Here is a 17131-nt window from a genome sequence, read left to right on the forward strand (position 1 = left end):
TGACACAGATTCACAGAGGTGACAAAAGATAAAAAGGATTCAGCTGTCCAGACAGCTCTCCAAGAAAGTAATTTCAACTGCTGCAGCATGTGGCAAGGGGTTTGTGAGGATCCACCACAGGCACCAGCCATGCTTTCCTGGACTTCCATCATTGGAGAGGCACAGCACCTCAGTCTGCTCATCCCAGGAGTCCTGGCAAGAGACTGCTGTGAGGCAGCAATGGGCAGCCAGGCTTCCCCATGATGTATGATATAGTCTGGGCACTCATGCTGCAGGAGCCTGAGGTTCCTAGGCAGTCTTAGCTTTGTTTACTTCTAATGCTCAACATTTGTTTTGTCCCCTTGGTTACTCTGTGAGGAGTTTCCTTATTTCATGTCTTACATTTGAGCCAGACATAAGCAGTTAGTTCAGTGGGTTGAGAAAAGGCCTCCCTAGTTTAAGCTCAGGAGGTGGCTCCCCACTCCTGTCCTCTCCCGAGTTAGAAGTACACTCTGTGTTCCTTCAAAGATCTGTACCTTGGAGGAACATACATTTGTACCTTTCACCTCTGAAAATACAGACCAGAGTGGAACAGGAGGACTGAATTTACTTCAAACTGACAATGTGTGGGACATGGATGACAATCATTTTGCTGCTTTTAACTAATGCCCAATCTGTGTTTTCTTCTTCCTTCTGACGAGCACCTTGTAAAGCATCCAGATATAACAGATTTTGTTTCTACTTCATCTATGAAGTCTCTGTCTCTATACCATGGGTTGTTTTCCTATTATTTCAATGCTTCCATTTTCCAGTCCTGTAACTTTGTAATGAGTGAAGGGGAAAAAAAATGGTCATTAACTCTCTTTACAGCAAAAGAACAAACCAAAAGTATCCAGTGCTACAGTCAGAACAAATAACTTGCAAATAGTCTTTCTACATCTGTCTCAGTTTTATCTGCCTCTGAATTTCTAGTCATTCCCCTTAAGTGAAAATAAATTTTAAGAAGTCATTCCCCTGAAATGCAAAGTAGGGCTGAGGATCCTGCAAAAGACAAAAAAATGCAGTACAATGCACTGACATTCATATACAAGCAGCATTTACTCAAGCTGCAAGAGCCATCCTCACACAGTCTGTATGGGGGCGTTTAACGTGGGAGATGTCACACACAGATAGAACAGGCTGATAAAAAGCCATTTACATACATGCTACAGCCCACTGCAAGGAGTTACTATCTCTAAGCTCTGACATGGGGGAGGAAAGCAAGCAGCCTCTGCCAGCATCAGTTACTGACAACAAACATGCCCATCCATGCAAGTCAGAAAAACAGAGCTGGGGCTGATCAGAGACAGAGGATCCAAAAGGATTCTTGCCACAGTAAGCATCCAGCAACATACAGTGTGTTGAAACAGATACTATGCTACATTGCACTGCTTGTAAAGGGCTAGGAGGAAAAATGACTCACATGATGGGACATTAGTCATAGTTCTCTCTCCAATACTGTATGCACAGACCTGATGTCATTCGAGTACAACATCTACAGAATCCAAACAGGGCTATCCTTCCCTACCACAGAAATGCAAGGAAAAGAAAAATTAGAGCAAGCAGACTGCAAATCCACTGTACAAGGGGAAGAACACAAGAAAAACCACCCTACTCTTGCACCCACCAATTCAGTTCTCATAGTACAAAGCCCCAACAATAAGACTTGCTTAGGGTGTAGTTGGGTAAGACTTGACAAATTCTCCAGCACAAAGAGCACAATTTGCACTAACTCTTGTCCATCCTCCAGTTACCAGCACAGAAAAAAACTAAAAGACTTTGCAGCACAACACACAATTTAAATTCAACTCAGTTTCCACAATGTGTCAGAAAGCTATTAAAGTGCATGTTACTTCCACACTAGGTTTAGCAAGAAAAGTGGAGCTATTGCCAAGACAGAACTAGCTTCCAAGTAAATCACAAGGCTGCATACTTTTTTGTTAGCTGGTTAAGATAAAGGGACTCGGGTATTTTTCACAATCAGCTGTGATAAGAGAATACCAACTTAAACCTTATCTATACTAAGATTTTTCTCTTACGAATCAGGTGCCCAAATTTAAATAGATATATACCTATATACTGTAGTAGTTTATCATACAGTGCAGACAGCTTTCTAATAGAGCATGGCCCAGGCTCATGATTTTGAGACATGTTTCCAGATTATCCTTCTTTGAAAGAACAAATTCTACCCACTTCAGAGGAAGTAACTTTCTACATATAGAAATGTTGTTTTTCTCTCTTGCATAAAGGTAAGGTTTTCATTCACCTCCTATTGTTCTCCCAATAATTCATCTCTGGCTCTTCACCTTTCTATAATCTTGGCCCCTTCCTTCCTTCCCCCAAATCTAAGCTGCATTTATGTAAGAAAAACCCAAATCTGTAAGGTTTGCAAGCCATATCATTTAGACTAATCTCTTCCTTGAGTTGAAATGCACTGCTCTCATATATGGAAATCTGAAAAGGGAAATTTTATGAAGGCTTATTTCCACTTTCATCTCTGTCATTCCTTGCCAAGGGAAGACACTGCTATCATATTGCTCCAATGATCTGAGAGGTGATTTACCAGAACTGGAACACCCATGCACACATGGATTCTCAGCAACACAAATGGGATGAAAATCCATGCTGGAAGGAATCCTTGAAGGTCCACGGTCTGACTTTCTACACAAAGAAGGGGCAGCTCAGGGTGTTACCCAGCCTGGTCTTGAAACCTCGGCGCACAGATGGAGACTGCACACAAACTAGGGAGGAGATTAAGGTGGCTTTACTTTTCTATGCTTCATAAACTAGCTCATCAAACAGCAGTGCTCCTCCTTCCAAGTAGGAACAAAGTACCAATACTCTCACAGGTTCTTTTAACTTTCCTTTTTACACAGACTTCAAGTTTCCTACACTTGGATGAATTTAGACAAGGAGGGAATGGTGGGTTGATAGGTATAAGAATTCAGGGTCATCACTTTCACCAACAGTGCCAGCCTGCAGCTGCTAAAACCCCACAGCTCAGGAGCATCAGAGCTACCTGGCAATCTGAAGAAGAGACCAAAGAAAAACAACAGAATGAAGAGCCATGATCCCAAACTCATGTGTTGTGTCCCAGTGCTGTGTGTTGAATACACCCATGGCAACCTGAAGTAAAAGACATCTTAGTGTGGAGCTTACAGTCCTGCCAACAGCACCAGCCCCAGTCTGCAGAGCAAGGTTCCACTGTCTGTGCTCCTGTGCCACACAGACAGGCCAGCCTGCCTAGAAGATAGTGTGATGCTAAGATAAATACATGCAATAGTTTTACTCTATGTACAGGAAGCTAAGTCATTTGTATTGAGCACATTCTCATCCTGGAAAATTACAGGTCATTCTGGGTCACTGTCCCCAAGCAGAGAATTTATTTCACTTCTAGCATGTGGTCTTCAGTGTTGTTCAGAAATGTGGCTCTAGAAAATTAATTAGCATTGAAACAAGGCTATTTTTAAGACTTCAAACATATACATGTGCAAGCTGACTAATCAACATTCATCAGAATACTGACCACTTTTCAGAGACAAAATTCAAAAGCACAACCAAACCACTCTAGAGCTGGTATTACAACCAGTCTGCCCTGCAAGCTAAGGTTTGAACCTAAGAGTACAGTCCTCAACTAACCCATTCCACTACAGTGTCTTGGAAAGCAATTGGAATTAGTTAGACATAGGCAAGACCCAGCACCATGCATTATTTCTGCCACAGCTCACAGCAGTTTAAATAATTCACAACCTGATCTTGACACTTATCTCCCCCGCAACTAAGCTATGATTTTTTCAGCAGGACTTATTTGCAATGCAAATAGAAGAGGGGAAAGAAAGACCTAGAAGCCCTTGATTTTGAACACATTGATTCATATTGCAGCCTGTGAAAGGTGGGGATGAAGAGACAAGTTCTGCCGTTCAAGAAAGCTGCATGTACTTCTTTCACTGCTGCTTCCTATTATACAGGATTATTGTAAATTTCAGGCAATCAGTTACAATCTTGAGGTATTTTTCATGTAAAGTCTCAAAGGCAGAAAGGCAGAAAATTCCAGTAACCCCATGTAAAATTATCTGAAGACCTTTCTAACTATGAAGTGGGAATGAAGCTTAAATTAAGCAATCTGTGAAGGCTGCTCAGTTGCATCAATGCAGAACTCAAGACCTCCTACTCCCCACTCTCCTACCAGATGCAATAAACCAATGCTAACAATGCTACTCCAATTATTTTCAAAGCAAGAACTCTATCTGGTTAGACTTGTAATTACAGCTCAAGTTTATTGCTAAAATTAGGACAGCTTTTTGATCAAGTGGCTGTGAAACCAGAAGGCAGCAAGCACTCCCCTGAGATGCAATCTCAGTCCTCTGCTGCCAGTCAATGCTGTGCAGGCTCTGCATCACATCATATCTTATGCATAGCAGACATCAGCATCTTCAGTCCACAGACACTAATTCTGTGGAGCATATCCAGACCTACACAGCTGGCTGCTCTTAACCTTCATGGCACATCTTTTAATCTTTGCTTTAACCTGGAATACAGTGGTCTCAAAAATTCTTTGATCATATTAAGAAAAATAAATTTGAGCATGCATACAAAACATAGGCATATAGTTATATACAGACATTGCTTCACGAACTACTTATTATATATTTCTGTATTTATTTTTTCAAAAATACCTGCTAAATAACATGCTACTGACAGCCATCTGTCAGCAGAAGAAAAGCCTGCAAATTTAAAACACGTGACTTTTTGTAAAAGCAAAAAGGCATAATTCACCTTTAAGTCTGACAACTATTTTAACTATTTTGCCAGAAAACAAACACCAAGCTGTGGTGTGTACAGATTTTCATGGCCATTTTACATCTCATTACAAACTAGATTCTATTTAAAAGCCTTGTGTTTATAAAGTTAACCCCAACGATGCCATCCTACAGCACTTTGTGTATTTCTGGGCCACGTTATGCTCCTAAGTAGTTCTTAATGTATTTCATTATTGAATCAGAATGTGGCAAGCTCCTTAAGCTGAGATATATTAGAAACATTTATATTTCCATGCTACTATACACCAAGCTTCCCACACTGCCCAGTTTCTTCTAATACCTGTTTTTTCCAGTCTTTGGCAATGTCTTCTATGTCTCTTTCAAAGGGAAGCATTTTAGTTTGCTGCCATATAGATTTTTTCGTATTACTTCAGCTATTTTTCCACAGCAGGAAAAACAAGTGTTTCCCCAATCGTATCTTTTTTCATATTTTGCTTTTACATAAAGAAAAAACTCGAGAGGTTACTAAAAATGTAAGTACTGAAATGAGTGTTATTAGACCTCGTTGACTAGATCCAATTAGACTGCCACTGCTTTTACCTGATTGAAGAGCTCATGCTAATAATGTAAGCTCTGACATTCTTACTTTTCACTTGTGCTCCTACTTCTAGCTTTACCTGAAATCCACAGGTTTTTGAGGGAATCTTTGAGTTACAGGTCTATTTCATAAGGGTTAGTTTAATTAAAATCAGACAATATAAATCCATTTAAATAGGCACAAGTGAGCTGCTATATATGAAAGTGAATGAACTAGTGAGGATGCCCTTCCACAGTGTGAAACACCCTCTGTTTGGTAAGACACTTTTGTGGGTTCTACATGACACAAGACCCTCCAGCATACAGACTAAGCGAGGGTACCACTTTCAATAAAATACAATATTAAAGATTTATTTCAATTTGGGGCACTTCTTTCTGCTGGAGGATTTTTAAAGAAAAAAATAAATACAATACTTTTCTTCTGCACTACAGTAGATCATCCTGCTCAGTCTGAGGCACATGCACCACTTTGGGGACCACTGCTATAACATACTGATTGTCCTGGTATAAGAGGCCACCTCCATTCTGTGACATCAAGATACATCTACTGGAGCAATGCTCTGAGGCACAGCAAACACAGGGATGATCAGCAATCTTTTACAGCCCCATATCTAAAGATTTGGACAACACAATCCACATCTTCATGGCACACTGCAGATATGACTTTTGTCCCCTGGTATAAATATAACAGGAAGAAGCAGAAGAGAAAAATGCTAAGTTGAAGGGGCACAAGGGAGAGGAGATGGTATTGATGACCAAGTACTAGAATTTATTCAGCTTGAGTTCATCTGCACCACAGTTAAGCAGCAACACCAGCAAAAAAGTTCTCTTCTAGCTGCAAAGTCACTGAATCAGACTAGCCCTAGAATCCTGTGTTCAATTTTTTGGCACCTCACTACCTCAGGAAAGACCTTGACATGCTGGAGCACATGCAGAGGACAGTGGAGCTGGTAAAGGTCTGGATCACAAATGCTGTGAGGAGCAGCTGAGGGAGCTGGGGGTGCTTAGCCTGGAGAAAATGAGTCTCTCTACAATTACCTGAAAGAAGAGTATAGTAAGGTAGGGGTCACTCTCTTCTACAACATACTGGGTAACAGAACAAGAGAAAATGGCTCAGGTTGTGCCAGGGCATCTCTCAATTGGCTATCAAGAAAAATTTATTCACTGAAAGAGCAGTCAGGCATTGGAACAGGCTGCCCAGGAGTCACCATCTCTGGAGGTTTTTCAAAGATGTACAGATGGAGTGCTTAGGGATGGTTTACTGATGAATTTGGCAGTGCTGGGTTAATGGATTGCACTTTATGATCTTACAGGTCTTTTCCAATCTAAATGATTCTATGTGTATTTGGGAAGCAGAAGGGAGAGAAAGGAAGAGTAATTCATATTTTACTACACTGATTTGTATCAAATACCTAAGACAATCCTACTTGAAGTTACTAGAATGGACAGAACCTGCAAGGACTCACAGGCTTGTTGCCCTGTCACTTAAAAGATAGAAACATTTGAAGCTTACTCCAGGGCAAACCATCACATGGAAATCTTCCCATAGCCACTGGACACATACCATGCTACACAACACAGTCCCAGGATGACACTGTCATCACAGCCATCTAAAATCTACCTCTAGCTTAGGCTATCTGCAAGTATGTTTTATTCATTCTCTTCTAGTGAAAGTAAGTTTAGCACATTGTTTCATTTAACCTTAGAAACACTGTTCCATTTCCTCAGAGAAGCATAGGCAAATACTCTTCCACCTCCTGATGCTGCTAACTCCACAGCTTTAGAGAATTAATTCATAGTGCAGAAGGTGGAGAAGATTTTATACATGTGTGCCATCACCACCTACAACTATATGTGAGGAAGGGAGCAGAATTACTAAACTTTACCATCACAGAAACCAAGTCACATGAACAAAAGGAACCAGAAATTGCATTTGTGCATAGCTGACTGTGCTAGAAGTACAAACTACCTCTAAAAAGATAAACCATCTCATGCAACAGCAGAGAAAAGCTTATGAACACAATAGAAAAGGCTAAGTACATCAAGAACACTAAGGGTGGGCTTAGCAACTCTTTTACATCCAAGCAGGAAAGTAGTGACACAAAGGCACACAAATCACCAACATGCAACAGGTTCAAAGTCATTGTCACAACATAAAGGCAACTCCAGGCTCCTAAAAATGCTTCTCTGAAACCCCAAATAAAACATACTAATACGAGGTCCTTTTATCAAGACATCAACATCTACAAAGTGGGGCTTTTGCCTATCAGAGCTGCTCTAATGCCAGCATGAATTAACAGCATGCTTCCTGTCTTGCTGTCAGAATTGTGAAAACTAGCACTTTGAAGCACATACCAGGTATAGAACAAAGTCTCTCTCTCTCTGATGTGGATTAACATTTAAAAGATGCATCTTTTGCCAAGCAAAAGTGAAAATAAGTTCTGCCAACAAAATGTCTTATTTTAATTTTAATATCCTATTGTATCATACATCCTTTTGGCTGGAACTCCATCTTTCTAATGGCCGGGCAAGGAAACTAATTTTATTATTTAGGCTTTGTTTAAAGGAACCCACCTCCCACAGATCTCAGTTCTCAGAGAGATCAATCTCAACCTTTTGTAGTCACCAGAGAATACCAACAAAGGAATTCATACCCTGCCCAACCCTTAAAAAAAACAAAACAAACCAAACAAAACAACACATAAGAACCCACACCACCAAAAAAAATACCCAAAACCAAAAAATGCGACACAAATTCTTCTCTTCTATTGCATCCCACTAAGTTCTACTTAGACACAGCAGCAGCTGAAATTACTGTCAAAAGTAACCTCACCAAGGAGCTGTGAGTAGAGGAAAACAGTAATTAAGTAACAGAGAGAACTGCAAGCAAATGTATCATCTCAAAAGCAGCACATAGGTTAACAGTTTCAGGCTAGCAAAATGTTCAGCATCCTCATGAAGCCCGTTATCACTAAAAAGGTGTATCTGTGTATGAAAAAAGTGTAATCAAAGTTTTATGTTACCTTCCCCTTTATTATCACCCAAACCTATGCTTTTCTCATCTTAGCTTTGTGCCCAGTATAATGCTGGCTCTTTATGATCAACAAGCTTTCCTAAAGACAATGAAGAATGGTGGTGTTGTCTTTATGAAGGTTCTAGACAACCTTCTCAACACTTCAATGGACTCAAGGGCCTCAGTCAGCATCATCACTTCCAAGGTGGGCAGGTTCCAGACAGCACTGGGAACCCTAGGAAGTCAGAACATATTAAAGTAACAACCTTTCCGGTTTAAACAGGATTACTAAAGTACAGAAGATTTAGAGTTTCAAGTAAAAGCCTATGGTACATATGCCATAATGTCAACAGTGCCTAAGTAACACGATACTTGACACTGAAATTAATGGAGAGAGATGGGGAGGGAATTCGGGCTTAGGATTTTTTCCCCTGCACCTTACAACCTGCTGCCCATTTCTGCTAAATGGGTACATCATAGCACACTCCCCTCAGGCCAGACAGTAACAGCACTGCAGGCAGGATGAAAACTCAGCTTCTAGAGAGGGTGGGGTTGGTTGTGCTGGAAGGAGGACAGGAAGAACTGAGTTCCCTCTTTTTTTACCACAAGCAGATTTGAGTACTTTCCTGTAGTCATGTGGCTCCCAAACAACAATACAAAAGTGGATCATCTTTATCTTGACATGGGCAATTACAACATGCTTTTACTTTTCTCCATTAGTGCCTAGAGAGAATATAAAGCAAACCACTTACTTGAACACTGAAAAAATTTAATCAACCTTCCCTTAATCCATTTTCTATGCTCATCTCAGTGGACAAGACAAGGTATGTTTTTCCATAACAAGACATATACACAAACCATCTCTTTTTAGATATTACAGCAAGGAACTTCAAAAACTCTTAAAAATTATCCTGTAGTAAAAATCTCAAGCCCAAGAGTATGTATAACCACCGAGAGGGTTTTTTTGGCATACAAGAAGTGGAACAGTATTCCAAACACTATCTGCAAAAAGAAGACATCCTGAAAAGTGCTATGCCCTCAGAAATGGGACTCAGAAAGTGCAAGTACAGTTCATTAAGAGGTTTATAAAACATGACCTGAATTACAAAAGCTCCTGACAAAAAGAAGTCAGAAGTGTAAACTCACTTTGAAAATAAGCTTATGAAATAAATTATGACCCTACAAAACTATATGATGTTTCTAAACTCAATTGAGCTGCACTTGAAATTGTTCAATCTACTGGTACTCAAAATCATTCCATACAGTGTGTATTCTATAACACTCCAGTTCTGATACTATGGTACCACTTATTTTAAGTGGTTTAAAATAAAAATCTCATTCCAGAGAACCTAACAGAAAACTCTAAAAGTAAGGCTGCTTAAGTAAAGATGGTAATGCACAATAACCCATCAATGTTATTTGAGTGGAATACATCCTTGCACCACAGGATTGGCAGCATTTAGTAAAGAACTGAACTACCAAAGTTAGTACTTAAGGATCTGAAATAAGAGTTTGATGAAGCATTGGAATAGTATTTAAAATAGCAGTGCTCTCTTGCAAAGAGGACAAAAATAAAAAAGAATAAAAAACCAAAACCAAAAAACTTATCTTTCTCCCCTTCAACTCGATTATTTAGTTAAATGAACCAACAGTGAACTAAATAAAACCAAACAGGAAAGCTTATTTTTCCCAATTTAATCTATGAATTTTAAAAAATGTGCACATAACAAGAAATTGATCAGCTTATCAGAAACACGAATTAAATTCATTTATTAAAACTAAAATTCGTAATCAAATTCTTTAGAGAGTAGGGAAAAGTAGATTTATCAGAATATAGCTTTGCAATAAAGCTATCTTTAACTCTACACTTTATTCTAATTTTCAAACAAAAGCAACTGAATACAAATCTCACCTAGGAAATAATTCATCATGCAGAACCCCATATGAGAAAAATGGATCACACACAAGCAAATATTAAAATTAGACTCCAATGAAGTATGTGAACAACTGTGTGATACATCCTCTGATTAGTCAATGAACAGTTTTAAAACCAAGCTTGTATTAATTGCATGCAAACCTACTGTTTACATCAGTACTGCAAGCCAACAAAATCAGAAACTAATTGAGCAGAACAATCACTAAGAAGTTTAAAACAGTCTATTCAAATGTTGAGGCTTCACTTGGTCAATTTAAAACCATGATTATAACCAACCAGATAGTTTTCAAACCAGCTGAGTAAAAGGTCAAGTTTACTGTTTATCTCACCATTCTCCTTTCAGAACACCACCAGAATCTCTAAACAACCACTTCCAGTATTAGAAACCCAAGACAATCATTTCACATGGGCAGAAAGCACAACAATGTAATTCCAAGCATACAGAGCTCATCACCACTGAATTTTTAAAAGATACAACCACAAGAGAAACAGGAAGACACGTAAGCTCAGCAATTTGTTCTAAGACTGAACAAACACAAAATAATCCAAAACAAGATGAACCCAGGACACTGGAAGCAGGTTCCAGGCTGTTTATTATTATAGAACTCAGGAAAAAACCCCACGTGGTAGTTTCAAGGTTTTTGCTTTCAGAAACATTCACAACTCTTAGGAGAGCTCTAAAGATCAGTGGCAAAACATTTGTCTCAAGATTTTATTTTTGGTTTTTCAGAAGTGTAACACCACAGATCTTAAACATCTTTACATTACTAAAATGGGTCCAAGAACAAAATATAGGTAGCTCTGAACCACTGCACTAAAACAGTTTCATTTTCTCAAAGGATACGACTTGTGGTTGGACTTGTTAAATAAAATGCAGCATGACTATGATCAAGGCTTCTTACAGAACATTATCACCTTGTTCTCTTCCACATCTTCCCGAAGATCTAAAAGACCAAGCTCACAGTGGAGCCCTTTGATAAAATGGATGTTTTTTCTAAAGTTCAAAAAACCCCAAAACCTAAAGAACAGAACCACTTAGAAACAAAATTACAAGGGATAAATCTCAATTTAGTCTGTAGCCTTCTCTCACAGCCACCAGGCTGTATTGCACACCACCATTCTCATCAGCTGTGTCAGACATCATTTCAAGAGGTGATGAATCACCCCAGAACAGCCAACTTCTGACTCCACAGAGAGTTCAGACTGAAGCTGCACAAATTAAACCCACCCCGAGTTGCCGAATGACCAATAATAATAGAAAAATGACTAAAGTACAAAAATTACAGGATGGACTGGAAGAAAAGGAGAAAAATAGGCAGTGGGACTTTTAAAGTTTAACTCCCTAGAAACCCATTTAGAAACTAGACACATGTGCAATCCTATGGCATTGCTGCACTGATACAGATAGCTATCTATCTCCAGGCTACCCCACTCCAGGCAGAGCAAGCCCAGTGCCTGGCCTGACAGACACAGGGAGCCCCTCAGCACAGAACTGACCCACCTTGCAGAGCTCTGACACATCCCTGACCACAAGCTGAAGCCCCTCAATCATTACAAAGACAGGACCCACTCTACACGAGCCCTGCCTGACTCTCCACCACCCAGGCTGGCCACAGCCTGCCCCAGTTAAAGCAGCTCTCGCCCTGCTCTCAGCAGCACAGCAAACATTGCCACATCAGAGAAGCCTCTTTCTTGGAGCTTAGGTATGCTGAAGCCCTGGCTAGAGCTACTCAGTGCTTTGTAAGGGTTAGCTAGTGGCCTAACCTACTACCAGGAAGATTTTCTTCTTTCAAAGAGAGACACCTGCAGAGTTTCTGCAGCAGGCACAGACAGAGGGAAACCAATGGGCTCTGACAGCTACACATTTTGTTCTGAAATCTTTTTTGCTTGCTGTTTCACCAGGTAACAAAGTCACAGTGTGTCCCAAATGAATTGGAAGCAAAGTTGGCTTACTCAATACTGTTTTATGCAACACAGAACTGCTTGCATCAGAGACGTCCAGCAGCAAAGGTGAGATTTTAAGGAGGGATTGACGTCATGGAGGATGGGGAGGAAAGAGACAAGTACAAATCAACCACCTATTAACTAAACATAGAAATTAAAATTACTCATAATGAAAAAAATCAAACAATTGTCAGAGCTCCACATACAGTGCTCACAAAACTTGTCACCTCACAATGCAAGGATTTAGAAACAGAACAGGAAGCAGCAGTCAGATGATACTGGAGAATCTTGCTCTCTCTGACACTTCTCCTGTGACTTGTCAATTGCACAAGCCCTCACACTGATAAAGGACTTCAATGTTTACTTCTTGATACTCACCTTGTGTGGAAGTTTATTGAGAAGGCAAGCAAGAATATTTTTCCCTGCTCAACTTCTCCAATCCAAACACAAGGGTAAAAACCATACTGCCTCTTACTATGATATGAACCTACTACATGCTGTGGACCTCCAGAGAAAGACTCAAAGTTTAGCTCAACATCCAGCCTTCAGTGTTGTGGAGGTTAAAAGGTGCTCTGAGGAAGGAAACTTACTTTTACTGGATTTCTACAATTGGTTTTATCTGTGCAACTTCTCCCACTATATGCCACATCTTTCTTGTTACATTTTTGTTCATTTCCAACATTAAAAGGATAGGTGTCCACATTTTAAAAATAAGCCTTTTATTTGACTGTGCTTTCTTCCATGACCTTTCCACCCTAATCCTGAGTGCTTGAGAACCTATCCTATTATTCTGCACACAGGCATAATTCAGGAGTATTACCTACACAGAACTGAGTTACTTCCAAGTTCACACTATGAGGTGATAGAAAGTTCTGCTGTTTTCACTAATGCTGGATGAACAGCGATATTCTATTAAACTAATGGCTTTCCCACATTTCTGAAAATGTGAACAAGAAATTAAGTGGGGAACCTAACTTCTGCCTTGAGATAGACAGGACTGTGACTTTTCTGGACATTTGCCTAAATGGCCCCTGAAAAATTTTACTACTAGCAATATTCAAGAGCATCTTTAAAAAAAGTTTCAGATTCCATAAATAACCAATAGTTCGACCTAAGGCAGGAATATAGGATGGGTCAACCTAATTTCTGGAGACACCAAATGGAAAAATCTATGGTATAAAGTATCAATGAATTTTGACAAATTCAACTCCATATCGTTACTTGCCTTGCAGAAGCAGCCTGGAAACACATGTTTTAAAATGTATATTTAAATTACACTGCTATTGCCATAGTTACCTGCACAAAGTGCTAACATATGAGTGGGAGGCAGAGGGAACATGGCACGAGGGAAGAGTGATCCCAGCAGTGTGTGCCCTCTCCAAACTCAGCTGGACAAGCTTCACTCTCCTGGACTTTTTTTTGCCAGCAGCTTTGGTAGAATACTGAGTGACTTACTACATTCTTGATATCTTAGCTAATATGAAAATAATCATCATGGAGGATAAAGACTGTGGAACCATAACAGAGGTTTCTCTGCAACAGCAGAGACTCCATGGTTTACAGGGGCAACACAGTATTTACATTCCATGCTAAACCACAGAGGCAAAGAAAGCAAAAAAATTGCCTGATGCTCTCAGGCAAACACGTCCAACATCTTCATGTGTAAGTTAGGTAGTCAACACAGTACAAGAGGTCTTATAACAACAGGGTTATTCCATCAGTTTCCACACACATGTTATCGTTACACTCACACCTCACCAAGGGTCATATGTGCTTCCCAATAAGGACAGTGCATCTCCTTCAGACTCTGGAGTGCACCTGGAGCTGCTCTCAAATACTGAGAATGCACTGGCAAATACTCTGTGCCATGCAAGTGTCAGTGTGAGGTACAAGCAAATTAGTCCTGCTCCACAAAAGCTCACTAATGAAGCAGATTCAATCAGTACCACAGAAAACGAAAATCAAAGCAAGCAAAGCAGCACAAATAGGGTTTCAAAAAAAGCAGAATTACTCAAATTATTATCAGCAATACTAGTAGCCCAGTCAAACAGTATTTTGGGTTGATTTGGTTTCACTCTTTTACATACCGTTGAAGGTATCTGATCATCAGAGTTCTCATTCACCTAATTAGCTGGTGGACATGCTGAAAAGAGTAGAAAGCAGTAGATAGGTAGCAGTACTTGAGCAACATTTATAAAGGAACCGAAAGCAAATGAAGGAGAAGATTACTGATCTTTTTCTCCCCCCAAGTCAAAAACTGACAAGGGTCTTCCTTTCCCCCACTCAAAAGGAAATGCAATTTCACTACCCACAGAGGTAGTTTTAGTTAGAATCTCTCACACAGTGCAATGTCTGTAGAGTTACAAGGGGAAGGAGAGATTCCCATTTGTACATAAAGTCTGATACTGTGTGACATGCATTGCAAAAATATACTACCTGCTTTGAAAGCACATATTCTGTTAATCCAAAGTTTAAAACTTGGAGACATCATCTTTGTTTAATTCCCAGAAATCACTAAAATGTACAAGTAGATCAACTCTTTCTAAGAGAAAGCATAGCCCCCAATTCAGCCAAGGGCTTGATTTAGATTTTCCCAAAATGGACACACAAGCTCAAGCATGTTGCTGACTTACAGCCAAGAGTTATCACAAGATTTCCAATTTCAAGCTTTTCTTTACAAGCCAGCCAAGTTTAAAAACTATGGACTAAGACTCCACAATGCCTTTAAGTTTGAAACTACACAGACCATACCATGTAGGATTTTCCACAGCATACATCTTCGCCCTAATCCTGCTCCAACCAAATCACTTGGAGAAATAGCTTCAACCTAAAACCAGCATATTTCAAGTACACATACAGAGTTCTTTACCTTTAATAACAAAGGCTTCAGTTAACATACGCAGCACATACAGAGGCTCATCTTTGGTTGAAAGGTCATCAATTCCTGCTTTTGCATACATGCTGATGGCATCTCTGTAGCATCCCTCCACATAATGAAGCTTTCCTAGGATCAGCATAGCTTCTGTCATATACTTCGGCTGAAATGGAGCAGGAAGAGAAAAAGTGTTTATAGGGTGAAATACCAGACAGGAAGAATTAATTACTCCACAGCAAATTAAGGATGTTCAGAATGCTTTCCTCTCACAACTGCAAGGGCTAAACTCATGAGAGCTGTAGGCAATGAAAGTCAGGCAACCACTTTGGAGCTCAGTTTTGAAATACAGTTTGTAACCCAACTCTTTAGTCTCAGCTGACCTCTCTATTGATTTACTAGCCACAAAGAGCACATAAAAGGCTGGCATTGTCAGAATTATCCCCCCCACACACACTAAGAAAAACCTCAGCTTTTAAACTGGATAGTAAACATCACTTTTTAGATAAGTATTCCCCTCTTCTCTCTATATTTAATTAAATAGTGAGAAAACTCCCAAATTTTCTTCAGTTGTCAAAAGAATTTTCACGCAACAGTGAAAAAAGAGAAGGCACACCTGCTATTTCTAAGATTCATTTTGTTTAAGGATTGAAAACATATGTAACAAAATCTCAGTAAAACACATCTGTTCAGACCCTCTGGAAAGTATAAAAAGGTTCCTAAGCCTTCATACCCATTTTTTTAATACATGCAATCAACACAGGGTCAATATTGCATCAGTAGCTAAGTCACCACTAGCAAAGAAAAAGTAATGGCAATTCATGCAGCCAAACTAAATACAAGGGACTGGAAGAATTCAGTAGTTGTGACTGTTAATGGGGCTAAACCATAAAAAAAGAGGATTGGACAGACTCCTTTTCCTTACTCTCTACATTTTATGCTCTAAATAGACTGACTTTGCTCATTGGAAATTAACATGGTGAAAGCATAATATACATCTCCAACCTATCTAAACTAGCCTGTCAATTTCAGGACCAAAACTAATACAAGTCTAGAACAGGCCCTTGTAATTCATTTACATTTAAACACAGTTATGCAACTGTGTGTCAAAGGACACCAATGCAGCAACAGCCATCAAACCAGAGTATTAAAATTCTCCTGAAGCTCTGCAACTGTGTCAACAAGCAGCTACCAGCCACACACACACTCAGATCTCAAAGTAAAAGCATTACTTCTCTAATAGCCACCGAAGGCAGTGCAAGGCTGTAGTCCTCCAAACACAACCCTAAGTTCCTCACAGCAGCCTGTGGCACATTTTTTTCCAATCAGGGCAAACCCGTTGTGATCAATTCCCTCAGATCTGGAGCAGCAGGAGGTCACTCCCTTGTGCTGGCCTGACAGCACCCTTATGAGACACACCCCATCGCCCCAGGGAGAAATTCTAAGTACTTATCCTGCTTCTTTCCCATAAAAAAAAAAAAAAGGAACGGGATATGTTCTCATAGTACATCATTTCCTTGCATATGAAAAAGCAAGTATCACAACATAAAATCCTGCCTAGGGAAATTATCAGTCTCTTAGTATCACCTCCAATAGAGCAGTGTACATCTATGGGCACAGGCAACACCCACATGCTGTATCAGACTAACAATCACACAAAAGAAGTATCCAGTAGGCAGGAATTAAGACAGTAGAGCCCACTTACTCTTAGTTTCCCTCTGCTTAAGATACTGTTCAGATGTTCCTTAGCTTCACTCAGTTTGGGTTCACTCTTCTCTGACAGCGGAATGGAGTCCTTCAGTTTGGCAAAGTTTTCCTTCAGACATTCCTCCAGCAGAGCCTCTGCAAGCAGCAAACTCCCATAGTCCTCTGAAAGCACACAGCAACAAGAAACATTACTTACTGCCATACTGATAATAAACAGAATTACAAAAACAAAACAATACACCTTTGAGACAGACAACAAACTCAAATGAGAGGATAAGGGAGAA

The 17131-nt window shown here is 39.8% G+C and overlaps 1 protein-coding gene across 4 annotated transcripts in view; it reads right to left on the reverse strand.

Annotated features, from left to right (window-relative positions):
• TTC7A (tetratricopeptide repeat domain 7A) overlaps positions 1–17131 on the reverse strand; it is a 181913-nt gene that overhangs the window by 144891 nt on the left and 19891 nt on the right. For 2 of the 4 annotated variants that reach the window (XM_079297998.1, XM_079297997.1), the window contains exons 2-3: positions 16846–17009; positions 15138–15306 (exon numbers count right to left, since the gene is read on the reverse strand). In XM_079297998.1, coding sequence (XP_079154124.1) covers positions 15138–15297 — 160 coding nt within the window. In that variant the 5' untranslated portion in view covers positions 15298–15306; positions 16846–17009. Of the gene's footprint in view, positions 1–1490; positions 1525–14355; positions 14414–15137; positions 15307–16845; positions 17010–17131 lie in introns of those variants that run through there. The other 2 variants (XM_079298000.1, XM_079297999.1) reach the window with 2 other exon arrangements.

This window comes from Erithacus rubecula (genome assembly GCF_903797595.1).
Source record: "Erithacus rubecula genome assembly, chromosome: 2".
Classification (NCBI taxonomy): domain Eukaryota; kingdom Metazoa; phylum Chordata; class Aves; order Passeriformes; family Muscicapidae; genus Erithacus; species Erithacus rubecula.